At 42.7% G+C, this 27,507-nt stretch overlaps 1 protein-coding gene and 1 pseudogene across 3 annotated transcripts; both read left to right on the top strand.

The window, feature by feature from the left end:
* The first annotated feature begins 136 nt into the window (after positions 1-136).
* Lancl2 (LanC like glutathione S-transferase 2) lies at positions 137-27,507 on the top strand. 3 transcript variants are annotated; one of them, XM_004839839.4, is made up of 9 exons: positions 137-583; positions 6,186-6,303; positions 8,050-8,257; positions 9,074-9,221; positions 10,303-10,449; positions 13,843-14,025; positions 20,744-20,920; positions 23,466-23,538; positions 25,109-27,507. In XM_004839839.4, the coding sequence occupies exons 1-9, from the start codon at positions 383-385 to the stop codon at positions 25,201-25,203; spliced, it is 1,350 nt and encodes a 449-aa protein (XP_004839896.1). In that variant the 5' UTR covers positions 137-382; the 3' UTR covers positions 25,204-27,507. The 3 variants fall into 3 exon arrangements, with proteins under 3 accessions (XP_004839896.1, XP_021109868.1, XP_004839897.1); XM_021254209.2 differs by lacking the exon at positions 137-583 and adding an exon at positions 697-1,073; XM_004839840.4 differs by lacking the exon at positions 137-583 and adding an exon at positions 707-1,217.
* On the top strand, positions 13,598-13,731 carry LOC147822596 (U2 spliceosomal RNA; annotated as a pseudogene).

Genomic DNA, 27,507 nt, shown 5'->3' with positions numbered 1-27,507 from the left:
AGATTGACGGCGACCCCCGGGGCCGGGGCCCGCGACTGACCGCGGCCCCGTCCCGCAGGTGGCCGGGCGCGGCAGCGGCGCGCACCCCGCTCGGCTCCGTCCTGCCTGCGCGTGGCCGCGGCCGGTTCTGCAGTCCCGGTCCGGCTGCGCTCTGATGTGCCTGCCGCCCGCCAGGAGCCCGGCCCCACTCGGAGGCTGCCGCCCACCACCAGGCCGCGCCCGCCCCGCCGGCCCGCAGCCCCTGGCGCCCTGAGGAGCCCGGGAAGAGGCCGGCACCAGCCAGGCCAGCGCGAGCCCGAGTGCCACCCGGCCGGATCGAGAAACGCCGGAGGAAGTTTGTCCCCTTCCGCGCGCCGTGGCGCCCGGGGTGGGAGCGCGCGACATGGGCGAGACCATGTCCAAGAGGCTGAGGCTGCACCTAGGCGGCGAAGGAGACATGGAGCGGGCATTCGCCAACCCCTTCCCGGACTACGACGCCGCCGGCGCCGCGGGGCTTGGTGCCGGGGCGGCCGAGGAGACGAGCGGCACTCGGCCCTCGCCCGCCGCCGACGAGCCCGGCCTCCCTTTCCACCCCGACGGGAAGGTGAGTAGCGACGGGCCTGGACCTCGCCTGTGGGGGTCGCGGAAGATGGTCGCACCCGCCGACCCGCCCCGTGACGTCACCAGCGCGCGCCGCGGGCCGGGGTTGGCCAGGCCAGGCCGTGGGGGCCGCACCCAGGTGGAGGACGCGGGTGCACGGCCCGCCCCGGGCCCGCGGGTCTTCGAGCGCGCGGAGGGCACGCGGGACTCCCGCCGCCCAACGGCTACTCAGCGGTAGCGCTGTGTGCGCGCAGAGCCTGGCACCTGCGTCTGCTGCGGCCGCGCGCGAGTCGGTGTGCGTGTGCACGCGTGAGCTGCGGGCCGCGGTCCTCAGCCCGCGGATGGGGCTTGGGAGCAGCGCAGGAAGGTGTTGCTCTTGAGGTTGGGCTCTGCTCAGCCGAGCGTTGGGAACGAGTGTAGGGGAAGCTGGACTTACCTCTGAGGACCCTCGCTGGCCGGAGGATGACACTGGAGAAAAGCATGCACGTTACTTAGTACGTTTATGCCACGGGACACGGGAGCCCTTAGAGGGAAATGACACCAAGTGTCAAAACCTAAATGCTCCTATACCGGACTGAACAAAGACAAATCTGGGAAAGCATCTACAGCACAGTACATAGTGAGGCTATTTTAATAAGGTCTGTTTGTATAAAATTCTCTTGACATCTTCCCTCGAGTGCTGAGAGTGTTTCCTTTCTTCTGGTTTAGGGAGGGTGTTAGGGTGCTATCTGAAAAATTTATATCCTACACTGAGAAAAAGAGGTAATTTAGAGAAACGTGAGGCTATTGTTCAAGTATTTTAAGCTCAGATTCAAGTAATTGTGCCAAAGTGGCATATTTGGGGGTGGCTTATTTTGCCACCCTTGCCTTATTCACTTTCTCGTTGCTGGGACAAAATACCCGAGACCCACAAGTTGAAGCAGGAAAGGTTTATTTTGGCTCACAATTTGTAGAAGTTTCAGTACATAGTTGGCTGGTTCCAAGGTAGAGCAGCAGGGGAGAGAGAGATTCCGTGGCATGACAGGCAGGAAGCAGCTAGAGACAAACCTTTCTTTCCCTTTATATTCCATTCAGGTTATAAGCCTTTTGGTTGATGCCAGCCACACCCAGGGTGGGGCTTCCCACTTCTGTAATTCTCTCACAACTATGCTAAACCCATCTGTGGGTTATCAAACCCATGATCCAGCCACCTCCCAAAAGCCCTACCTATAAGTGCATGGGGCCTTGGAATTGCATCTAGATATAAGCCATAACAACCCTTCACCTGGAATATAAACATAGGCTAAATTGAGAAGGGTAATAAGTGAAAATAAAGGAAAATGTGAATATCAGCACAACCATGTTCATGTTTGTAATCACACATTTATCTTTTTGTTATTATTATTATTAATGCACCTGTTCAAAGTTTCACTTTACCTTCCTAGCTCCCCATGTATTTTCTATTTGAAAAGGGAGAAATAAGGTGGCCCAAACTAGGAAAGTAGTTTTGAAAGAGCCATTGTCTGATAATGGAATGTTGGGCAAATGCTTCACTAAACCTCTCTTGTTTTGTATGTAATTAAAAACTGGGCTATGGGTCCAAACCTAGAGATGTCAATGATTGAAATAAAGTATACAAATTGCCTGTCAAACTGCCTGACTTTGTAACTCATAGTCCCTTAATATATGTTAGCCTTTCTTCCCCTTAATGTTTTGAGTCATCATCGTTTAGAATTAATGTCAATACTGGTTTTTCTCTAGTTTTTTCAAGTTTTACACATATAAATCTGTTATACTTGTGACTTAGTGTCCAAATATTTTATAACAAAATAAATTCCTGGAAATTTAGAAATTTAGCAGTTAGAAAACATCTACCATTTATACTCATTACCAGTTCCCTTTTCAGTACTGTCCTTGGGATTAGGAGGCTACTGCAAGGATTAGTGGAAAAGAAGTGAAGTGAATTGATAAACTGTCTCAAGATGAGTAAAGAGGCCTTCGAGGGGGAGTTTCATTCTCAACCTCGGATGAGGAGATAAATGCTGGTCCAAAGTTCAGAGCTCTGAAATTGCATATTTTTTTAATCTTTTACACCTGGAAAAGTGTTATTTTGACCTCAATTATACACCACACTGACTTATATTTAAGAGAAAATTAAGGCCAAGGATTTAGCTCAGTGGTTCTGCCGCCTGCCTTGCAAGCGCAAGGACCCAAGTTCAATCCTCGGTACCAAAAAAAAAAGAGAAAATTAAATTACTAATGGAGCTTGTGATATCTCTCTACAATTAAAATAATAAGTTGGGGTGAGGACCTGTGTCAATGGTTGTGATTATGTGCTAAAGAAAAGAGGAAATAGATAATTGTGTTGTTCTTGAATATGAAAATGAGAGAACATTAATGAGAGGAATAGTGGTTTTAAAAGATAGACATGAAATTTCCTAAAAATGAAGGTGTTATAGGTTAACTGTTTCCCTCCTACTTTCAACGCTTGTGGTTGAAGTCCAAACCACTAGGCCATATTTGGAAATAGCCATGGCAGATGTGATTAGTTTAGATGAGGTCATACTGGAATAGGGTAGTCTTTAATCCAAAATAACTAGTGTCCTTAGGAGAAGGGAAGGGAGACAAAGACACACAGGGAGAGAGAAAGTGGCCATAGAAGTGGGTATTCTTTCATTTTAAAGTTTAACATCATAGTATATTAGGGAAAAATGAGGAAATCAGCACTTTTCAATTGCCCTGAGAGCTGTAATTCTTTTCTCTTCATTCTTCATTCAGAATGAATTAGGAAAGCACATAGGCACTCTTTGGTAGTCTCAGCTATTTGGGAGACTGAGACAGGAGGATCGGTTGAGCTCAGAAGTTCCAGGCCAGCCTGGGCAATATAGTGAGACTCATCTCTAAAAATAAAATAAATAAATCAAATACAAACAAAATTGACTATAGCAGTGTGAGGGAGAGGAATGAGGGATGGTGGGATATACTCTGCAACCTTTCTCCTCAAAGTGCAGTTTGTGGATCAGAAGCATCAACATTACCTGAAATCTTGTCAGGGATGCAGATCCCACCCCAGACTTCATGAACTGCGGTCAGCATTTTAACAAGATCCTCAGACAGGGATTTGTAAATTTGAGGATTATTGCTCTCTCTATATAGGTTTGTTGATTTGCTTTTAATAAGAACTTAGCATCCAGGCAATTTTCAATTCCTACTGTGGAAAAGTGATGACATAAAGGATAAAGGAAAGATTATGGAGATGCAACTAATGAAATAGTATTTCTCAGGCCTGGCAAATGCACTGGCATGTAGGGTAGTTAAGAAGTTGGATAGGCCTGTTGATGCCTTCCTGCCAGGTATTGCGACCACATAGGGCAGGCCACTTAACTGCTTTGAAGCTTGGCTTTCTTAACTGACCCACTTGTTGTAGAGTTGAAGTGAAAGGCTATGATTGAGATTCTCAATAATATCATTGTAATGTTTATTGAAAGTTTGCAGTTGTCATATAAGTAGTTGTCATGTAAGTACCCTATCCTTGGTGGTTATAGTGGCTCATTGAGTTAATACATTAAAACATTCAGAACAGTGTCTAATATAGTTAGGGATACACAGTTACTGATACATAGGTATATAGGAAGAGTTCAGTCAATGATAGCTATTAACATCATTTTCTATTCTATTTTTATTATATAAAATGTGATTGTGGAAATTTTCTTTAAAATTCATATTTTCGGGCCGGGGATTTAGCTCAGTGGTTCCACCGCCTGCCCCACAAGCACAAGGACCAGAGTTTGATCCCCGATACCAAAAACAAAAAATTCATATTTTCAGTAGAACACAGAAAATATGTTGCATACACTTCACTTTTTACTTTTTCCTTATGGTTATGATACATATGCCCTAGAGAGAATGCACTTGAGATTATCTGCTCTTTTTGTGACACGTGTCAGACAGGGTTGGGGATGGGTAATCTATATTTTCTGTTCCAGTTTTGAGATGAGAAGCACTGACTGGATTATGTAAATCTGTGCTTATTGATAGCAGAAGGAAGTGTTTTCAAACACCTAAGCAAATAGCATTTTCTTGGTACAGAGTCTGCTTAGGTAGGGATCTGTTTATTGAAAATCCCACTATGTGGAGGTAGATGTTTCCATCACCATCTAACTTTGTACTGTTGAAAGCTTCTCTCTTTGGTAATTAACTCTGAGGTACGGGTTGCTGCTCTCTTGTCTTTCTAACCTTTGCCTATGGCACCCTATGAGCAAACCAAGTCTTTGTGCTTTCTGATACATCACAGACCATCATTTACAAGAGATAATTTACCTAGGAGATCTGAGGTTGTGAAATACGCTTTTCCAGTCCATATCCCCTAACAAAAGATTCATTAAAAGCTTTCCTAAGAAAGATTTACTGGTGTACATACAGTTGTAACCTTTTGTATATCATCACATGCATAAGATGTGGGTCAAAAAGCTATTTTTATTATCTTCAACATTGTAGGCAAGTCATTGTCTCTTAGCTTCAGTTTCTTCATCTGGTCCATGGGGATGGAGGGTCGAATTAGATGAGGTGTCTCTCTTATTAAAAGTACGTGAGTGATTTCCGTAGTAAGTTCTCCTGGTGCATTTAAACTGCCATTCATATCAAAAAGTTTGATTCATGAATAACTGTTCAAAATTACTTTTTTCTTCTTAGGAGTTATGTATATTAAACGTCTATTTTGAGGCTTTTTACTCGTCATTTGAAGTTATGGTCTTAGTTTTGTAAAAGTTAGTGATCTGTCTTTTTTAAGGTTTCTGTATTTTTATATATGGCAGTAATATTTCCTCACACTAGAACAAATTTTTTCTTTTTTTTTTCAAATAAATATCCTTTATTAAAGAAAAGGAATATTGTTAAGCACCAAAACTGCATTGCATGTACAATAAGAGAAAGGTGATTGCAATACTTGGTGTACAAGTACTTAACTCTGAAGTCATGAGTGTAAAAAACATGAAATACAAAGCAATACAATAATTACAATGTAGAAAATTTGCACTAATGAGCAAAAGGCAACAGTCAAATTTATAGATGCAAAATACCCAACAGACATCTAGCATAATAAGTGCAAGGCTGCCAGACAAGGCAAAGAAAAAAGAGCAAATCTTGAAAAAAGCAAAGACATCACACATTGTAGGGGGACTTGACTAATAGCTGATTTCTCATTAGAAATTCTGGAGACCAGAGAAGAGTTAAACAACATATAAAAATACTAGAGGAAATCTATAGTGTTATTTGTTTTTATTTGCATTTCATTAATCACCAAGTGATTGAACATTTTTGCTTTTTATGTTCTTTACCTTTAGAAGCTAAAGTGTTTGTATAGTCACATCTGTCACTTTTTTTCTGTTTTTCCCTCCTTTGGTTTCTGTAAGTTATTCTGTAAGTTATTGTTCTGTAAGTTATTCTTAAGAGTTATAATCCACCTAGGGCATTATATCATGAAAATACTAAACCTATAAAAGCCCGTGAGGCCATGAAATGGGCCAAGACAAATATCTTCTGTCTTTAAGTTCATGCAACTTAGACTGTTACTGCAGCATTGTTCTGTTCTTGTGCAGTTTAAATTTCTCTCTTCTTTTGGTTCTCAGATCATTCAGAATTTCACTAGGAGGATTCAGACCAAAATCAAAGATCTTCTGCAGCAAATGGAAGAAGGGCTGAAGACAGCTGATCCTCATGATTGCTCTGCTTATACTGGTTGGACAGGTGAGAAAATAGGGGATAGTAACTGATGTTTAATTCTTGGATCATGAGATGTAAGATTTGGCTTTGAAATTTCCTTTTCTTTTAAAATGGTAATGTTTTATACCCTTGGAACCTTGAACAATGTCTTTATTGATAAAGTGCTTTGTAATGTTATTTCTAAAGAAATGCTTTCTACCTGAATTATGACCTGTAACATGTAGTATGTCATATTTTTATAATATTATTTATTTAACATAATATAGTTGTGGACATATGTAATAGCAAATGTACCTTATGGTTTTGTTGTTGTTGTTGTTGTTATTGTTGTTGCTTTAGTCTTGTGACAAGTTGTGTTTGATTTTTTCCGGTCTGTTTCATAAACTGTTTACCCTCCTGCATGTACTCAGTTTGATTCATTGACTCACATAAAGGTTTCTATTTTAATTTTATAGGTAACCAATAATATACTTCGCATCAAAAAGCATAATTTCAAAAAAGACTTGTCTTGTCTTTGCATTCTTAACTGTTTTACCAGTTAGCCACACATTATAATAGCTGTTTGGAGTTTATAAAGGAAATAAGGTAGACTTCATTTTCTCAGATTAAAGTCTGATTAAATTGCTAATGATGATTAGTATAGAAATTTAGAATCATTTCTAGCTAAAGTTTTATAGTTAAATTAATAAACAGCATAGACACAGGTATATATGTCAGAGACACCAGGAATCAATGCCTGGGTTTGCAATGCATAACCAAACATGATGGCCTTGAATTTATATTTGCATTCGTTTTAGTGATGTTTCTTTTATTATGTGCCTTTTATGAGTGCAACATTTACTCACTGATGTTAGAATTAAATATTTCAGACTTACATGCTCAGATATACCTGGACCCAGTTCACTTAGAGGGTCGAAGAAATTTATCTTAAATATAAAACTAGATATTTTGGTTAACCAGAAATAAAATACAAAGAACATTTTGGGAAGGAAAATATACTTGGAAGGGAAAAATAACATACTATTAGTAGAACAAGTTTCCTCTAAAAATTCTTACTTACAGTATTTCCTCTTGGTGTTGAAAAAGCATTGTTTTTAATCCCGACTGTTGGGTTCCATAGTGGCTATGTGTTAGAATCCTCCAGAGAGCTGTATAACAAACTAAGGGAACAATTACCCTAAGCACTCTGTAAGCCATTCTTCTGGTTAACTCCCTGTATCATGTGGCTGTTGCATAAATGGCAGGTGATTCACTGGTTAGTTGGTCAGTTGGATGAGTTGATCACTAAAGGAAACGGTAAAATTGTAAAAAAAACAAAAATTAGGAAGACAGCATAAAATCCAGAAAAGTAATTGTTTAATTTAGGGTAATGCAGGAGGAGATGATATGTGAGAAATGCAAAGAAAAGGATGCAAGTTTGCTTGAAATACAAAGGAGAATGAGTACAGCCTGGAAATGAATGAAAATTAACCAGGAATGAGTAGGACTTTGGTAACTCTCCCTGGATTAAGAGTAGATGTATTGAATTATTACACCAGGACTATTAGCAAACGAGTAGGTTTAAACTTGTTTTATGTTTTTTTCTACCCTGATTTCTATATCTTGGTTTTTTGTTTTGTTTTCATTTTAAAGAAATGTTTTGTGTTTAATGTTGTCCCTTCTAAGACATAGGGATTGCATAGAAGAGGGGAGTTCTTGTAATTATGAAAGGACACCCCCAAGGTGAGCAGAAAGCTCACAGTGCTTTTGTTTGGTGGGGACTCGTTCCAGGAGTAGCCCTCTTGTACCTGCAACTGTACCGGGTCACTGGTGACCAGACTCACCTGCTCCGATCCCTGGATTACGTCAAGAGGACACTTCGGAACCTGAGTGGCCGCAGGGTCACTTTCCTCTGTGGAGACGCTGGGCCACTCGCTGTGGGAGCCGTGATATATCATAAACTCAAGAGTGACTGCGAGTCCCAGGAATGCATCACAAAGTGAGCTTTTAAAACGGAATATTTTCTCCCAGTTCTCAGTTGAAGTTCTTTCAGTAGAAAGGCATTCAAAAAGGAAATTATTTTTAATCAGTCTACTATTACACACAGGACTCTCCAAAAAGTGAAGAGGTTTGTCTGTTAGTCTTAAGCATAATGGTGGGGTCCTGTGTTCTGTTTCTTTCCAAGCATGGGGCCCCTCTAATTTGGAGGAAATAAACATGTTTCCTTAATTGTTTTTGCTAAGCAATTTGGTTACCTTCAATGCATGAAAACTAGCTTACTTGCCCTAGGTCCAGGAAAATGACAAAATTCAACCTTAAATAACTGATTAGATATGCTAATGATGGAACAGTTATGGGGTATGTGCACTTATTGCGCCTATTGTTTGTATTCTTTCTTGAAGAAGCAGAAACGAGGGCAGGCTCATGGGGCCTGGAGAGGGTCTGGCTCATGCCAGTCAGCTGATGATTGTTGAAAACTTGAAGGAGTCAGGCCTGTGCCTGAGCCTGGTCACATTTCAGTGATTTTAAATCACTTTCTTCTGATGGATTTCACAATGAAATAACTTCTATTACATGGTTTAGAATACATATGAGGGCAGAAATTTTGAGCAGAAAGATGTTTTATTCTTGATTTTGATATTTGACAAGGAATTAGTACAGTAAAGTTTACTTGTTTCCTGGGTTTATATTTTTTGAATCATAGTTTTAAATTTAAAAATAGTAACATAATTCCTCAAGTGATGAGGTGACTTAGCTGTGTAGGAAGAGGTATTTTAGGCATTTCCTAGGAAACAAAATTTTTCTTGTTGGTTAGACTTCTGCAGTTGCACAGAACTGTCGTCTGCCAGGAGTCTGAGCTTCCTGATGAGTTGCTGTATGGACGGGCAGGGTATCTGTATGCCTTACTGTACGTGAACACGGAGATTGGCCCAGGCACCGTGAGCGAATCTGCTGTTAGAGAGGTAACGTGGGATTGCTGACCCTGTGGGCATTCACAGCTCTCTGTTAACATAGCCTCGTGTTCTTAGCTGGGCTCTGCTGCTGGGTAAAATTAAGTTTTTTTAAAGCATCTCATTAAAATTTTAAAACAGCTGTTTTGGTTTTCAGGAATTTTAAATTTTATTTATTAGTACATTCTGTAGTAAAAATATAGAATTTTTTTAAGCTTATACTTTTATTTACCCTTTTTTGATTCAGTTGGTTTTACTAGAACTAACCAATCATTGTTTGTTTCCCTTTTGTGAGGTGCATGAGGCCACTGTGGCTGGGACCCATCCTCTTCTGTCTTACTGGACAGTACTTGCCACTTACCTCATCTATGTGATCAGAATTGGTTTGAACCCGTGGCTGGTTGTGGAAGGGGGAAAGAGAAAGTGGAGGAAAAACAGCTTCCTTTGTCAGGGTTCATCTACAAGTTGCCACCTCCTGGCACTCACATCCTATCTGTTCCCAGAACTTAGGGAAAAGACTGTGTTGAGCTTCTCTAGCTCAGAGGCCAGATGCCTAGCTAAAACTTGGAGTGCTTTACCAGAAGGATGGGAGGAGCGTGGACATAAGCAAACAATTAGTGTCTTTACCGTGTAGTCATCTTAGACATGATATTCTTCTGATCTAAGATCCTTCATGCCATAGCAGACTGCATTTTATTAGTCTCATCAGTGAAGCCAGTTCCTCCGGCTTTCTTCCCTGAAATTCTTTTCGGGAAAACATTGCAGCTACAAAACTGAAAATGTCTGGAACTATTTTTAATTAGGAAGTTTGTCTTAAGTTCAGTAAACTATTCGTACAATGAACTTTTGATTCCTTGGTTAGACTTCTTAACATCTTTGTTCTGACATTGTCTTCTCATTCCTCTCTGCCTGTACTTAATTAATTTATAAAAAATAAATAAAACGACTAGCTCCTATTTAAAGATTTTTAGACAATCTCTTCCCCCCCACTCCTCCCTCCCTCTCTCTACACATATACATTATTAATGTTAGTTATACCAGAATAGAATGCGTGTAATTTTTTTAGATTTATAGAGTCTCAATATCTCTACAGGTAGTCAATGCTATTATTGAATCGGGGAAGACTTTGTCAAGGGAAGAAAGAAAAGCTGAGCGCTGTCCCTTGTTGTATCAGTGGCACAGGAAGCAATATGTTGGAGCAGCCCATGGCATGGCTGGAATCTACTACATGTTAATGCAGGTAACAATTCTCTGAAATACTAATACAGCAATTGTATTACAATATAATTATATCCAATATGAATGGGAAATGAAATTCTTTTTTTTATTCACACTGATCTACATCCTCAGCCCTTTTTATTTTTAGTTTTTAGATTTTGAGACAAGATCTCTCTCACTAAGTTGCTATATTGCCCAGACTGGGCTCAAAGTTTCATTCTTCTGACTCAATCTCCCAGAGTTCTGGGATTGCAGGTGTGTCCCACCAGGGTGAACTGAATTTTCTAAAATGTTTGGAAATCAAAGTCAAGCATGTTAAAAATCAGAGAGAAATAAAAAATAAGGGAGAAAATTACAAGAAAATTAGACAATTCATTCAAGAAGTCCAGTGTCTATTAGACATCAAGTAAGGGAGGACGCAAAGTGGTAGGGAGGAATTTTAGTAAATGCAGTAAAAGCATATGTGCTAGAACTGAGGGACATGAGTCACCATATTGAAAAGATCTACCAAGTTGCTGTACAGTGAATGAGTAAAAAATTCTACACCATGCCTGCCATTGTGAAAATGTAAGATAAAGAGACATGCTTAAAATTTCAGAGAGGAAAATTGGGTTGTATACCAAGGCTGGACATCAAAGTGGCGTGAAACTTTGCAACAGTTTCACTGAAGCTAAAAGCCAAATGGAAATGCCTTCCAAGTTCTGAGTAGAAATGATTTTCTTCATTGAATTCCATCAAGACAGTTATCAGTTAAATGTAGAACAAAGGCAGTTTTAAACAGCCAATTTCAAAATGTTAATTCTCCTGCACTCTCTCTTTGGAAGCTACTGGAATGTGCTGTCTACCCAAGAATGGAGTTTACCAAGAAAGAGAGGGATGTGAGAGCCAGGCAAGGGACCCCAGGACGGAGGAGTGGGACTGGAATTTGCAGGAAGTCGGCAGGTAGAAGTTCCTGGGCAGCAAGTTACATGAGGCCTAGAAAGCAGCCAGTTAAGGCTGGAGGAAGAGAACAGAGACATATGTACATGAGAAAATATCCCAGTATGTGTGACTATACAGAAAATTATACCGAAAGACTTTACAGAGCTGATAGTGGCTGCAAAAAAGCTTAGATGGCAGCTCTTAGAAAACAAACCAAATAAAAATGAGAGAAAGTCACTATAAAAAAAACTAGAAGTCATAAAAGAATATACACAGGTAATTTACTCTATCCCAAGTCAGCAGCAAGTAGTATTTACAGTTTAGTCTGTAAAAAGCACATTGAGTATGGATACAACCAAAAGTGGTGACTGGAATAAAACTCTTGCGGGTGATTGGAAGAAGGAGAGTACCCCTCTGCTGCCCCGGGCAGGCCACAGGGGAAGCCTGAAGTGGTGAGGCAGGACAAAATCATGCCGCGTTTCCTAGGGACAGTGAGGAAACACAAAGAAACCGCCAAGCCACAGAACTCAGTTGTCCCCAAGAAGGAACACTGCAGTTGTCTCTGCAATGAGCTTCCTAAGCATATTTTCATTTTTGACTTTTAAAACTATTTTCATCTATTGTCTATATAAAAGTAATTTTGGGGCCGGGGATTTAGCTCAGTGGTTCCACCGCCTGCCTCACAAGTGCAAGGTCCTGAGTTCGATCCCTGGTACCATTAGCTTTTTGGAAATATTCTGCATGATGTGTAGTTTGAAAAAAAACCTAGTACCTTCTGTAAGTGTGGATCAGGAAACCCCTAAAGATTTTCTCATATGTAAATATTTTTTAAAAACATTAAAGTTGTTTTACTTCAGTGAAGTTTAGAAGCTCTGTTATCCTTAAATTACCCTTTTCGTCATGCTTAACAAGATTTAACTTTTTGTTAAATTCATTTTATTTTATAGGAGAAAGTGTCATAATAAGAATTTTATTTTTTTTTCATAATAAGAATTTTAAAGCAATGTTTTGCTTCATAGTTAAAACTGTAATTTATGTCACCTCTGGACATTTCCATCAGAACCAAATGAAAATGGACACATCGGCCAAAGACTGGCTCCCCACCCCAATGTTACGGTGACGCAGATTTGCACCACTTGCTGATGTGTCACACTGAAATCTTCACTCAGCTTCATCTTGCCACTGATTGTTGCCACCAAGATTTGCATGCAAACCTGTAGTCTCTTGAGAACCTTGGATGTTTTGTCCTTTTAAAAAGCAGTGCCTTTCTCTGGTGTAAGAAACTGGAAGTGTAAATAAGGATTAAAATGAATAGTTTATATTTTGAAATAGGAAGAAAAGGTCCAAAGAGGTAGGGGAAGTGGGAGGGGTAGGGGAAAGGAAAGAAGGAAAAAAATGGAAACAAGGGCTCTGTAAATAGGGAGGGGTGGAGGGGGTGAAGGGAGGGCAGGGGAGTGGGGAAAAAATAAGAACCAGGATGGATCATGTACAGGTACAAGATCCCAATGATGACTGTGAACATATTGTATACCTAAAATATACCAATAAAATAACTTAAGCAAAAATTATATTTATATTTTTATATATATATATTTATATATATATATTTATATATATATATATAATAGCTAACATTTACTGGGTATTTGCTGTAAGCCAAGCATGATTGTAAGAGCTGTACACACAATAATAAATGTATTATTTCATTGAAAAATAAATTTAAAAAGCAGTGCCTCGGAATTAGTAAATATTTTCCAAGTATGTTTGTACCCCTAGTCTCTATAGTAAAATTTTATCACAAATCCAGTAATAAGTTTGAATAGATAACATTAAATGAGTGCTTTCAGGAATTAATAGCTATTATTACACACCAGTTATCGGATGAAGGAATGGAGTAAGCATTTTCTTCAGTTACTCCTCACAGCAACCTCAGGAGTTGAATACTATGATTATCCTATCAGGAAAAGGAAGTTAAATAGTTTGCCTGGTGGCCAGGTCAGTACATAGATATTGGAAGAGGGTGGTACTTGGCTTCCTAGGGGGTAAGAGCCACATGGAGGAGACAAGGACTAGTATTTAGACAAAGCAAAACTAAAATAAAATAAAATCTTTCATAGTCCTGGGTTCACTAGAGACACAATCTAGTCTCTTCCCCACTCCATAGGATGATTTTACTACTTCAGGTTGCTGGTCCTGATTCATCAAAGAAAATAAAATATGTTTGATGCATTATAGCACTCATATTTTGCATCGCTTCTCAGCCTTTTGGCTAAGATCAAGTGTAGCACTCATATTTTGGAAAGATTTAAAAATCAGTTGAAACAAAAAAGTGGCCTACCTGTCTTAAAAAACTAGATAATTGAATTAATCCTAATTTTATATGTCCCTCCATATTTCAGATAATTAATGCTTTATTTTACTAGCCATGATAGTACGAGTTTTCTTAAAAGAAACTAAAGAAAAAATAAATCGTTTTGTTTTTGTTTCTTTAAAGCCATCAGCAAAAGTGGACCAAGAAACCTTGACAGAAATGGTGAAGCCTAGTATCGATTATGTGCGCCACAAAAAATTCCGATCTGGGAATTATCCATCTTCATTAAGCAATGAAACAGATCGCTTGGTACACTGGTGCCACGGTGCCCCTGGAGTCATCCACATGCTCCTGCAGGCTTACCAGGTCAGTGCTCAGGTATCCTCTCCCACGTGCGGTGCAGGCCTGTAGGTCGGCGCCTCTGTTAGTGGCACAAGCACCAGGGTTCAGGGGTCCAGTTCACCACCACACTTCCAGCTTGATTTGGGGAAGCCTATTTGGTTGCATACTAAAAGCCTTCTGGAATGAATGTTTTTATAAAATAAAAGAAAGTTGTTTACTTCTCCGCTGGTCACTGTGGTTCCTGCTGCAAGTGTGTTTTTGTGGGGTTTGTACTCATATGTAAAGCAAAACACACCTGATGGACACTAGTGCCTTCTGTTCTTGTGATGGGAGTTCTCAGTGAGGCAGGCGGCAGTATTCCAACCACATTTGGATTTTGTTGACTTCATACCATTTTCTACTTTTTGCATGCGTAGGCCATTATTGTTGGATATACTTATAATCATTTGAGAGCTTTTAAATTTGAGTTTAAAATAGTTACTAAATTATTTCTAAGAAATAAGGATGTTTAAAAAAAAAGAAGGATGGTGCTTACATTTTTGTATATCTGGGACATTATGGGAAAGTGAGCAGTATCATCAGTGGTTAAGTCTAGTAAGTTCAAAACATACTGGGCATGATATTAAGAGTGCTGCTCATTTCTGCCCTGAGATTTATCATGTAAGTTTAAAACAAATAGTGCTTCATTTGTCATTTTATTTTCCATTTAATACATCTATTTGTAATAGATGATGTTGGTATATAACATATCATTAAAAGTATACAACTATAACCACCATGATTGCTCTGTTCAACACAGTATTTTGGCAATTCTCTGCTTCAGAGAAATAGATGGAATTAATAGAGCAGAATTCATATTTCCACATGAGAATATCAATTGGTACCTGCATCAATTTTATTTTCCCATTATGTTTGACGGATAAATTATTTCAAAATTATCTGATAATAAATTATTTCAAAAAATTTTGGGAAATTAACTTGTATGATATACACTAATTTTTCAGAATTTTTTAGTTCTTCAGCAATAACAACAAAAATATTGAAGTAGTGTAAGACAGGGACATTCAGAAATGACTCAGATGATATTTGTTGAGAGCATAGCACAGTGAAATATACCATTTCGGAGTCAAAGAACATAGTGATTCATCTTCACATCACCCTGCTTTTTAAATTAAACCATAATTCTGTTCAAATGATTGCCTCTCCTGTTTTTAGTATTTTGGAGCACTTGTAACTTCAGTGACATGGAGATATCTGTAATATAAATGTCCCACAGTAGGGTGTGTGCATAATATTGCTGGTAAAAACAGGGACCTCTTCATATTCAACACATTTGCAAAAGGCGTGAATGGAAAGCTTTTGTTTGTGGAGCTCTTTTCCCCTTTCCCCCTAAAGACATCTGCCTTTGCAGCTGGGCGCTCCTCTGCTCCAGCACGTCCTGTGGGGGCCTTCATCCTGGGCACCCACTTCCGCTGGCCTTGCTGACAGTCGCTGCTGTTTCCACCACCTAGCGTCACCTGGTGGAAGGCATCTCCATGTCCTGCTGAGGACCGGCTCCTCCTGCAGGGCACTGCCCAGATGCCATTTGAATACCTCCCCTCCCTCACTGATTCCAAAACAGAAATTCCTCCTGTTTGGAAAGCAACAGCCTAAGCTGTTAAGGTCCCACACTTAGTGATTCAAACCTGATTTTGTCCTCTACATTAAGATTGTTGAACATGAGGAAGGGGAAGATTATCAGAATCTTCTAGGGGCAGAAAGCCATCAATGGTAATTTGCAAAAGTGTAAATAATCTAGTTGTCCAGTGAGGGGTAAAGACTACACCTTCCTCCTGGGAGTGCACACCCCATGAGCCAGAACTTCTGTGCCTGTGTCCAGTCAGTGAGTGGAGGGGCTGAATTCATGTGTGACCCAGGCAGGGGCAGGGGCCAGAGAGACAAGCACAGGTCTAGACTGTTTTCTCTCAAGTTACAGTTATTTAAATTAAGAATGTCCATTTCCTAAGAGCTGTATCTTAAAATTGATTAGATGTTTAGAATGGTTATATAACACTCTTTTAACAGTTTATTGTCTTCCATATAAAATCAGTTCTTCAAGTATGTTTAGGGAGGCATAAAGTTTTCAAGTATTTGAAAAATAATATACTTCATAAATAAAACTATAATTTGAGTACAGATTCACAAAATTTATTTTCCCTTCTGTAGGTGCTAATCTTGTTTATGTATGACTTTTTTGGGGGTTTTTTGGTACCGGGGATCGAACTCGGGTCCTGTGCTTGTGCAGCTGGCGGCGAAACCACTGAGCTAAATCCCCAGCCCTGTATGACCTTTTAGATGATATGTTGCATTCTGTTTGCCAGTGTCATGCTGAGAGTTTTTTTGTTTTTTGGTACCAGGGATCAAACTTGGGTCCTTGCGCCTGCGAGACAGTCGGGAGAACCACTGAGCTAAATCCCCGGCCCTGCATGCTGAAGGTGTTTGTATCTACATTCATTAAAGAGATTGGCCTGTAGTTCTCATTTGATTGGCTCTTCACCTGGTTTTGGAATCAGGGTAGTACTAGCTTCCAGGAATGGCTCTGGGAGTCCTTCTTCCTTTTTGATTTCATTAAAGAGCTTGAGGAGTATTGGTGTTCGATCTTCCCTGAAGTTCTTCTAGAATTCTGCAGTGAATCTATCTGGATGTGGGCTTCTCTTGGTTGGTAGTTTTTTTTATTATGCTCCAGTTTCATTGCCTGTTACTGGATTATTCAAGGCTTTTAAATCTTGGTTCAGTTTTGGTAATTCATACATATCTAGGAATCTATCCATTTCTTCTGAATTCTCCAATTTATTGGCATACAAATTTGCAAAGCAGTTGTTAATCTTTTTGATTTTAGCAACAAACTGATTTTCATTAATCTTAGATTTGTCTTTATTTCACCTTTATTTTTAAAAGAATTTTTGGTTGTGGAATTCTAGTTTGACAGTTCTTTTTTTCCTTTCTATACTTCAGAGCTAGTGTTCCATTGTCTTTGGGCCTCTATTGTTTCTGATGAGAAATTAGTCATTCATCATACTGGCTTCTTACTGTGTGTGTTTGTGTGTGTGTGTGTGTGTGTGTGTGTGTGTGTGTTTACGTGCGCTTGGGAGTGTGTGTGCATATGCATGTTTTTTCTCTGAAAGCTTTTAAGATTTTTCTCAGTTTTTGATTTTAAATAGTTTAATTGCCATGTGCCTATATGTATTTGTTTATATTTATCCTGTTTGAGAGTCCTCGATCTTCTTGAAGTTATAAATATGTATCTTTCACTACATTTTATGTTTGTCCATTATTTTTTCATAGGTGGGGGGGTTATTTTCAAGTTTCTTTTTCTTCTCTGTAATTCAGGTTGGATAATTTCCATATATGTAGTTTTATATTCACTAGTGACTTGCTTTGTCATATCCAAGCTGCTATAAGCCTACCCAGTGATTTTATCTTACTTATAGATGTCTTTTCGAGTCTGTAATGTCCATTTATTTCTTTTCTAATAGTGCCTTTCTCCTCCGAATGTTCCTAGCTATGTCTTAGTTACTTTTGTCATTGCTGAGACAAAACACGTGCCACTCACAAATTAAAAGAGGAAAGGTTGGGCCGGGGATTTAGTTCAGTGGTGCCACTACCTGCCTCACAAGTGCAAGGTCCCGAGTTTGATCCCCGGTACCAAAAAAAAAAGAGGAAAGGTTTATTTTGGCTCACAGTTTGTAGAGGTTTCAGTTCATAGGAAAGGCTTATTTTGGCTCACAGTTTGTAGAGGTTTCAGCCCATAGTTGGCTGGTTTCCAGGCAGGGTGGGATGGCAGAGGGACACTGCAGAGGAGAAACACCCATCACATGGCAAGCCAGAAGGCAGCAAAGCAAGCAACAAGCCTACCTTCCTTCTTTCCCCTTATCTTCCATCAAGGCTATAAGCCTATTGATTGGTGCAATGCATACCCAGGGTGTGGCTTCCATTATCCACACCCAGATCTGTGCTAATTCCACTCAGTGGACTGAGTTAGTACCCAGTTAATTCCAGTATCACACACCCTGGATCCACCCAGCTCCAAAAAGCCCCACCTATGATGGATGAGGCTTTAGGGACATCTAGATAGAAGCCATAACACTGTCCACTGGTGGTGAGTATAGTCTCCTTTGCATTCTTAAAGATATTTGTTATTACCACCTAAATCCTTGTCTCGCCTTCCACAATTGCGTTATCTCAGCATCAGTCCATTTTGTAAGGTGAGCAAACAGGTTCCAAGAAGTCGTGTGCCAAGGCCTCCCTGTGGGAAGTCTCCTGACTTGTCCAAGGTTGTAGAAGAGGACTCCTGCCCAAGTCTTCTGAATCCAGATCCCGTATGATTTTCCTTGTACCTGTCTCCCCATACTTCCTGTCCTGAGACCTCTCAGAGAAAGTTACTATTTGGGAGAAGGAATGTAGATAAATAAATGCATTTTCTGGACAGATTCTGATTTCTATAATGTAAAGAAAATGGATCAGTGCATAAATCTGGGAACATTCTCTGTAATACTTAAACTCTCAAATATGTTCTTAATAAAAGTAGTTTTTCTCATACAGCATGCATGTGATAGGGTGAGATGGGGTGCAGCTGATGCCCGGGAACTGGTGCTGTTTTAAGGTGCTGGTGACAGTACAGGCAAACTTCCAACCGTCTCTGTCTACCAGGGGAGGAGGGACAGTAGGAAGGAAACCAGATAGGCTTCCTCTCAACCACACCTCTTCCAGAGCTCGAGAAGGAGCAAATTGGGTTCACTTTGGAGCTGGCCTGCTCTTCCTGGGATTTCAGGACATCGCCTCAGACAGTGGCTTTGACGGACTGTTTCTTTAGGATGGATAAGAGTGTTTTCCTTTACAACTCATTTTAAGAGGCCAGTGACAGGAAGTGTCCATGCCGGCAGGGTGCCAGGGGAGCGCAATGGGTAGTGGACCCAGCAGTAGTTAGCACCTGCCATCTCCAGGCCCTGTGCTGGGCTCCTGGCACATGATCATCTCACTGTGAGCTGTGGCCCTCAGTAAGCCAGGCTGCCCTTCCCTAGATGAGAAGACCAAGATGAGCCTGAGCAGCTCGTCCAAGGTCGCACAGGTAGAAGATGATGTTTGAAGCCGAGACCCAGGCTTAGGCAGTCTGACCCCAGAGCCCACCTTTGTACAGGGAAAGGGGGTCTTGCTATGATTCTGGAGGCCGGGTAGTGAGCTGTGCCTCTGTTTCCCCTTCTGCAGCTGCAGCCTCAGAACCTTCTCAGCCTGGTGCTGAGGAGGTCACTACTCACATCACAAGGAGGTAGGGCCCACGTGGCTCATGCAAGGCCACCTTTGTGCTCCTCACCTTTGTCCAGCTCACGTGCACTAGAGTAGCCTGACTGAAGCAGAAGATTACCAAGAACAGATTTCAAAGAAAGGCCAGGGAGCAGTTATGAAACATGAGAGAAAGTGGAAAACATGAGTCTGGATCCCAGGGTAGTGGTGCTCCCCTGTAATCTCAGCACTCTGGGAAGCTGAGGCAGGAGGATTCGAGCCCAGACTGGGCAACATAGTGACTTAGTGAGACCTTGTCTCAAAATAAGAAAAGCTGAAAGACCTGGGGGTGTAGCTTAGTGAGAAGGCTTTGGATTCTATCCCTGGTGCTGCTGGTGCAAATGAAAGCAGCTTCCTCTTGCCCACCCTTGGCTGGCTGTCAGCGAGCCTTGCTGCAGCTGTCCACAGGAAGTGCTCCTGGAGGGTGCTGTGAAGTCCTGCCACAGGATCTGCTTCGAGACTGCAGCCAGTCTGTGTGGGACTGCCTGTAACCGCTTGCCCGGAGGGTGGGCAGCGCACGCGCTGACCAGGGTCCTAGGGACGGGTGCTGCGGGACCGTGGACACTGGTTGCCCTCGCCAAGAGTCGGCCTTTCAGAACTGCAGAGTGTGTCGCAAGAGCTATGCAGTGGCTTGTGGTGAAGCATCTTACCAAGGCCTGGGCTGATTCTAGTTTTCCATAATTTGGATTTTTGTCAGTCTGCATTTGTAGTACATGATGATCACATTCCTACTGGGGCGTGGATTCACATGCACACAACACATCTTCATCCTTTTATCCCCTTCCTCCCTCCTCACCACTTCTCGGTCCCCTTCTTACTTGCAAAGCGTACTATAAAACTCATTTGTATTTCCCCTTTTTTGGATTTGTGAGACCAGGTCTCACTATGTAGTCCAGGTTGGCCTCAAACTCACGGAGATCCTCCTGCCACAGCCTTTCAAGTGCTGAGTTACAGGTGTGTGCCACCATGCTCAGCTCAATATTAATTTTTAAAGCTAAACTTGAGAATTACTTCTGCAAAATTATGAACTGGAGGGCAAGAGAAATAGGCTGACAGATTGAGCTTGTAAGAGGCTATGCATCATGTTGCTAGTGATTTTTAATTTTTTTTTACCTCAATGGCATTTTTGTTTTCCTAATGTACAATTTTCTAATCAGAAAGGGGAAGTTTTTGTTTGCTTGTTTTTTGGTGGTAATGGAGATTGAACTAGGGACTTTATAATGAAATATTTCTGCAGCCCCTTTTTTTGAGACAAGGTTTCTCCAAGTCGCTGAGTTACCAAGGCTGGACTCCCACTTGAGATCCTCCTCCATCAGCCTCCCATAGCGCTGGGACTACAGATGTGTTACCATCGAGCCCAGCTATGGGAGGGAATTATTGTGCTGTTAACCTGTTGTCAACTTGCTTTGTTGTCACTGTCCAGGTTTTTAAGGAGGAGAAGTACTTAAAAGAGGCCATGGAGTGCAGCGATGTGATTTGGCAGCGAGGTCTTCTCCGGAAGGGCTATGGCATCTGCCACGGCACTGCTGGGAACGGCTACTCCTTCCTGTCCCTTTACCATCTCACACAGGACAGGAAGCACCTCTACCGAGCCTGCAAGGTGAGGAGGCTGCACAGCAACGCTCCCAACATGACCCTCCTCCACTCTCTCTGCCTGGCTCTCCCTGTGCCACAGCTGCTGCTGCACAGCTCTGTCCTGGGCTCCCTGGGCCATGGTGTGCTTGTCTGCAGCACAGGGCAGAACAGGTAGACCACTCCCGAGTAGCATGTGTTCTGCGGTCACTCACACTGTCGGCTCAGTTTCCTCACTTGTAACAGTAGGAAAAAGTATTACCCATCTGCTGAGGTGTTCTGAGAACCAATCAAGATCACATGCAGCTCATGTGCGTGGCTGGGGTTTCCCCACTCCCCGGCCGACCCTCCACTGTACCCACACCGCCACCTGCTCTAGAGGACAGAGACACTGGGTGCCACCTCGTGCCCTTGACTGCTCTGCACTGTCCTTTCTGCCCGCCAGGCCTGCACAGTGACCCCTTGCCGTTCCAATGTCAGTGTGGGGAAGTTCTTAGGCCTGAGCCTCCTGGCTGGAGGACCACGCATGGCCATCAGTTGTGTATTTTTCTTGTTTCTTGAGTGTGTCACACCGGTGCGACATAAATTCCATGTCTCATTTGTCTGGGTCACTACCCTATATCAGGACCTAGAACAGTGAGTGACACCCAGCAGAAATGTCATGAATCTGCTCTGAGTGTGTGAAAGTGAGTGGCACAAAGCAAGATGCACCAGGCGCTTGCTGGTGTTCTGTTGCTGTCCTCGGCTCTCATGATGTACACACAAGAGGAGAGAAGAGAGAAGTCACCAGAGTGTGCACAGTGACCTCTGTGGAGGGATTGTGGCTGATGTATTCGTTACGCTTCCCCCAGGACAGTGAATGTCTCAGCATCACAAGGCCTTTCCTGTCAGTCCTGAGAATTCACATGTGTCTGTGTGGAGCCCACACGTGGGAGACCACCGGATGCTGTGGGAGCAGTAAGAAGTGTGGAGCAGCCCAGCTGTGGGAGGGCAGGAAGTGATGTCCAGGCCAAGACCTGAAGGATGGCTGGAAGTTAATCCAAAGGGGTTGAGGAAAGGAAACTGCGGGTCCACAGGCCTGGAAATGTAGGGATCGAACCAGAGGGACTGGATGAAGTTCATGGTGGCTGCAGCGTGCGGGGGGGGGGGAAGCAAGTGAACGCAGAGGTGGGAAGCGGTGGGACAGCCCTGACACTGATTACGATGGCAGATGATTAAGTAAAGGAGGAGAACTTGTAGAGATGTCATGAGGGCTCGAGACACAGGTGTTTCTTCAAGGATGGAGTTTCTCAGGTGGGTCAGGAGAGGGTGGTCCCGGAAGGTGGGGTACTTTCAGTGGGGAGGAGAGCTCATACCAAGCTAGTGTGAAGCAGCATGATGTGTCCTGGGGAAACAGAGACTCCAGTGCTGTGTGATGCCACGGAAGAGTGTTTCTGACAGAGGTGAAGCCAGGCAGTAGGCATCGGCCAGAGGTGCTTAGTCCTCTGTTGCTGAGCCTTTCTCAAGCCTGGTTGTGCCCCACCCTCGTCAAATACAGGAAGAAGCTCAGGTGCCAGTCTTTGAAGCTTTGCAGGTGACTTTGATAATCAGCCAGCACTGAATGCTGATTAGGAGGTAGGAGTCCACACCAAGCCCCTCTTTTGCAAAGATTGCCAGGGGTCGTGGTGGGAGGATTAGCAGGGCTTGGGGTTCCCCCAGTGCTGTTTGATCATGAATGCGAGAAACCATTCAGTATATAACCGGCACTGCCTGTGAGGATAAAAAGAGATCTAGGTATATGTTGGATGTGGAACCCACAAAAGTTAGTGGAATTGTTATGTTTTAATGTAAAAAAAAAATACCTGAGTATTTCCCTGAGGAAACCAGGTAGGTAGTGCATCAAACGAGCTAAAAAGTAAGCAGATTTGAAAGGTAGAAAGCAAAATAAGTTTATTTTACATTGCTGAATTTTATATTTGTTATGTTTAACATCTATGATTCTTAATATACAAATTGCCAAAATATTATGTCAGTTTAAACAACAACAACAAAAGGAAGTCTGTTGTGGTGATACGGAAAACCCCACTGGAGAGAGAGGTGAAGAAAGGGACATGGGGCTGCAAGGCGAGCGCCTACAGCGGGGGGCATTTTCCGGAGGATGATGACCCTCGGTGGGCAGTGGAGCCAGTGTGGAGCCGAGGCAGAGAAGCCGGGGCAGGCGACCTTTTCCAGTGTGCCCAGGCTGGGCCAAGGCTGCAAGCTCCCTGCCGATGGCAGAGAAGATGCTGGCGCAGGCAGCCAGGGCTGAAGGCAGCTTCCACCTCACTTCATCCAGATGGAAGGGCAGGAGGCAAGTCCTGGAGGATGGGGTGTGTCTGGATGTGGGTTTCTACCTCAGGCTTCCCTGCAACTTCGAAGGAAGGAGCAGCCTGCACCTCATGGGTCTCAGCCTCAGGGCAGAGGGGCTGTGCTGCCCAGCCCAAGCCCTGTTCCAGACTCTGCTGCCCTGGGGCCTCTGGCTTTGACTCCTGTGAGCTCCCTGCAGGCTCATCAAGCAGCAGTGCTGTTCTCACAAGGACTCTCTTTCCTGTCAGTTTGCAGAGTGGTGTCTGGACTATGGAGCGCATGGGTGCCGCATCCCTGACAGGCCCTATTCCCTCTTTGAAGGTAGGCATTCAGCTTTTGGGTGAGTGGGATAGGCCCTCCCGGCCCTGGGCCTCCCTGCTGTCCCTTTGGTCTTGCTTGAGCAATAACTTTAAAACCACAGTGGCCATGAACAGGTCAGATTAGTGCTGAAAACGATCCTGCACATCTGTCTTTACCACCCCACTCTCCATCCTGTCAGTTCCTCTGGTTCCTAAGACCCGCTGTGAAGGGCTGCAGACAGTGGGAAGGCCTGCGGGTCAGGGATGGAGGCCAGCTTGCCCCTCTGTGTTTTGCCTGTAACAGGGTCTGTCTAATGTCGATGGCTCACAGCAATCTGGCTAGTTGTTTAAAACAAATCATTAAATTATTTAAGGAAGTTAATATTATTAATTATGAGTATTAGTAATTAGGTATATTAGTAATCATAAAACCGTAACAAGAGCTAATGTTGAAGAAAGTTCTGAAGTGGAAGATAGTGACAAATCACCCATAAAACAACAATGACTGGCAGTCTGCTGCAGGCGGAAGAGACAGACTGTAATTCAGGAAAGTAATCCAGTCCCACAGAAAGCCCGGTGTGTGCTTGTGTATGTACTGGTTTGCATTATCAGCCACAGGGATCCAAGGCAGAGACCCACCGGTGTGGGATGAGCTGATAGTTTTAATCACTTTAGAGCCACATGTCTCACCTACCCATCGAACCTTCAGAAGTGACAAATGCACTCTTAACCAAGTAGTGGGTCCTGGGCTCTGCCAGTGCCCTTTCTATGTCAGTGGATAAGACCATGTGCTTTCCCCCTTTAGGCTGCTGATATGGTACATTACATTGATTCTCTTTCAAATATCAAGCCAGTTTCTATCTCTGTAATCATAGTGTGCGGTTCTTTTTACATACTGCATAACCCAACATTTACCAGCATTTTATTAAAGATTTTTCACATGCACTCATGAGACTGTTGTCTCTAGTTTTGTGATTTTACACCATATTTATCTGGTTTTGATAGCCAGATAACACTGACTTAGTGGCTTCCTCTTATTTTCTGTTTTCTGGAAGAGAGTGTGTATTTTGGTGAAAGAACTAGTATGAATATAATTTAAATGTTTGGTAAAATTCTCTAGTACAATCTTCTGGGATTGGAGGGGTCTTTTTCCAGAGCTTTAGAAACAATTTCCGCTTTTTGAACAGTTACAGGGCTGTTCAGGTTTTATCTGTTTCATATTCAATGAGTTGTAGTATTTTGCAGTTTTTGACAGTCTGGCCCATTTCATCAGTGATGTCAGACTTACATGAGTAAAGCTATTGGTAGTATTTTTTATTATGATGATATCTGAGTCAACTGTGGCAATAGATCCTGTGCTATTTCTGGTGTTGGTAGTGTGTTTAGTCACATAGTGGAAGTAGAACACTGGTCAGATCTTTGGGGGAATGTTGTCTGTTTAATATTAAAAAAAGTTATAAGGAAAAATATTTCTTAGAATAAAACTTTGCATTCTCTGCGGCATGAAAATGTGGTGTGCTAAGGTGACAGAAAGTCCCCGCTTCAGACACCGCCTGAGAGCCATTCCTGAAGCCCCCATTCTTGCTTTGCAGGCATGGCCGGCGCCATTCACTTCCTCTCCGACGTCCTCATGCCAGAGACATCACGGTTTCCAGCGTTTGAACTGAGCTCTTCCCAGAGGGATTAAAAAGGTGCAAAAAGACAACTAAGATACCCATTGGACCAAAAGCCTCCAGACTGCCCAGTGCCTGACACACAAGCGTGAACCCTGGAAGGAGAAGAGCAGCGCCTTTCCAGGCCCTGCTGTTGGAGAGACCTCAAGTCAGAGCATGAGTGACAGAAGCCACCCGTCAGCATTTGTGACAGTGTTGCCCTCTGTGTATGAAATACAAATTCTTCACATCCGGTTCCTTGGTGTTTGCATGTTCCCTGGTGTTGTCTTTAGGCATGAGTTGTTCTCTTCACACGTGCACAGAGCAGGGCGTGCACAGGTTCCGTTGGCGGCTGCACTTCTGTGTATATGCATAAGGGTATCATCTCTGTGGACAGCAGGGACTGTTGGGAGGCATCTCCTGTATATTAGGAAGGTCATCAAGGGCAGCATCCTAGTGAGAAGGTCTTGGTGTTTTCCATGGCTACCTTTCTGAAGAACATGAGGAAAAGACCACTCCCAACACTGAGAAGGAACACTGGAGAAGAGAGCATCTGCTGGAACATTTGGGGAGAGCATGGTTAAGGCCACCCCCTTCCTGTTTTGGGCTGGCCTTGGGATTTCCAGAAGTTCGAGGGGGTCGCTGGGACTCCATCAAGGCTCCTCTTGTTTTACCAACCTTACATGAAGTTCATGGGGCTCCTTGAGGTCCAAGGCAGCCCTGAGCTTCACAGTGCCAGTGCCATGAGTAACCTTTACTGACCACATTGTGAATAGCAGTGACTAAATGCTAGTAATTCTAGAACTCACCCAGGTATGTGTTATTACAATAGATCCCATCTCAGTTCTACCATATTATACCGTATTTTACCATATTATAAGTTGTTATTATGTTATTATAAGAACAGTGGTTAAATTGCAAATGGATGGTAGATCACTAAAAGTTTGAAATAAGCTTAGTTGTAAGAACATAGATCTAGTTGAGAATTGTCCTAAGTATAAATTTGGAATGAATACATTCCTTATTTTTCATGTACTTTGGGGGAATAAAATCAAAAGTACTAGTCTGGATTTGTACATATGAGGAGCAACATTCATGTTCTAACCAAGAAAATTACAGTATCATCTGAGTGACATTTTCTTAAAGGGATATTGATTTGGATTAGCACCCCCTTAGTAATTCTGTCCTATAGAATTCCATTTTTAGAGCGGTTTTTGTTATCAGGGTACAAAAGTGGCCTAGGCTTTCTAAGAACTTCTCCTTGTGTAAGGTAAGGTATGCGTCACAGAAGACAGGACTTGGTCCTTGTGCACAGGGGTGTTTAAGGGTCCATCAGGCCTGGTTTCCAGTCCTTTTGTAAAGAGAAAGGAAGAATATCTGTTTAGAAGACCAGTCGCCTTTTATGCATGTGCAGTTTTCCAGGCATTGCTGAACCTGACATGTGACCTTCAGTTTCTAAGGGATGCCCTTGAGCCTCCTCATTGCAGACAACCCTGCTTCCAAGTCACAGTTTCTTCCACATTAGCGTGGTGGCTTAACCCTCATGATTAAGCTTTAAGTGACTTCCTGCCCACTGATGGCTTTTCAGGGGGGTCCAGCACCCCATTCTAGCCGAGGACCTCACATGATACCCAGTCTCATCCAACAGCACAGTTCCCACCCTCCCGCCCATGTCATGGAATAACAACACACACTGAGCTTGCTAAGGAGGCCCAGCTGCCTCCTTTCTGTGGGAGCAGAAAGTGGGACTCACCAAAGCCCTGGGCTCTCAGTATAGCCCTACCCTGCAAAGGGAGACTGCAGGGGTGCCCTGATTCCAGCCCAGTGCGCTTGCTCCTGTGCATGTGTGAAAATGACCTGCTCAACTTTCTGACCAGCATGCTGAGGAGAGAGAAAATACCCGTGGCACAAATGGAGCAGATTTATTGTCAAGGTTGGAAAGCCTGCTGGGTCAACACCTTGCTCCTTATCCTCTGGTTACTGACAGCTTGCAGTTCTGTGACTGCATGGACCCCTTTTCTCATTTCTGTTACATGGGCTGCTGTATGAAGGCCCAGCTCCCAGTTCCTACAGGCGGGGGGGAAATGGCACATACCGCAGAGGGAGGGGGGTCCATGGACATCCAGCTAACGGTTGTAAGTGTTCAGAATCAGATTTCACAGCATCTCACGTCCATTTATTGGACTTGTTTGTGTCCATAACTGTGTTTTCCAGAATGTAAAATTTAAAAATATGTACACCCACAATACCATTTTAAAATCTGAAGGAAAGAAGTTGATGTCCACAAAAATTGTTTAGGGTTCTTTGGTTTTGTTAGTAAAAGCAGTTTTGTGGTGATA

This window comes from Heterocephalus glaber, unplaced genomic scaffold (assembly GCF_053883595.1).
Source record: "Heterocephalus glaber isolate CG9 unplaced genomic scaffold, H.glaber_assembly_v1.0 deba00001610, whole genome shotgun sequence".
Lineage (NCBI taxonomy): Eukaryota > Metazoa > Chordata > Mammalia > Rodentia > Bathyergidae > Heterocephalus > Heterocephalus glaber.
Note: the sequence above shows the minus strand (reverse complement) of the source record. Positions and strands in the feature narration are given on the sequence as shown.

Excerpts from the sequence above, each read along its gene's own strand:
- Lancl2 (XM_004839839.4), top strand. The coding sequence starts at position 383 with ATGGGCGAGACCATGTCCAAGAGGCTGAGGCTGCACCTAGGCGGCGAA. Across the intron at positions 584-6,185 it reads CTTTCCACCCCGACGGGAAG|ATCATTCAGAATTTCACTAG; the intron begins GTGAGTAGCGAC and ends TTTGGTTCTCAG. Across the intron at positions 20,921-23,465 it reads ACCTCTACCGAGCCTGCAAG|TTTGCAGAGTGGTGTCTGGA; the intron begins GTGAGGAGGCTG and ends CTTTCCTGTCAG.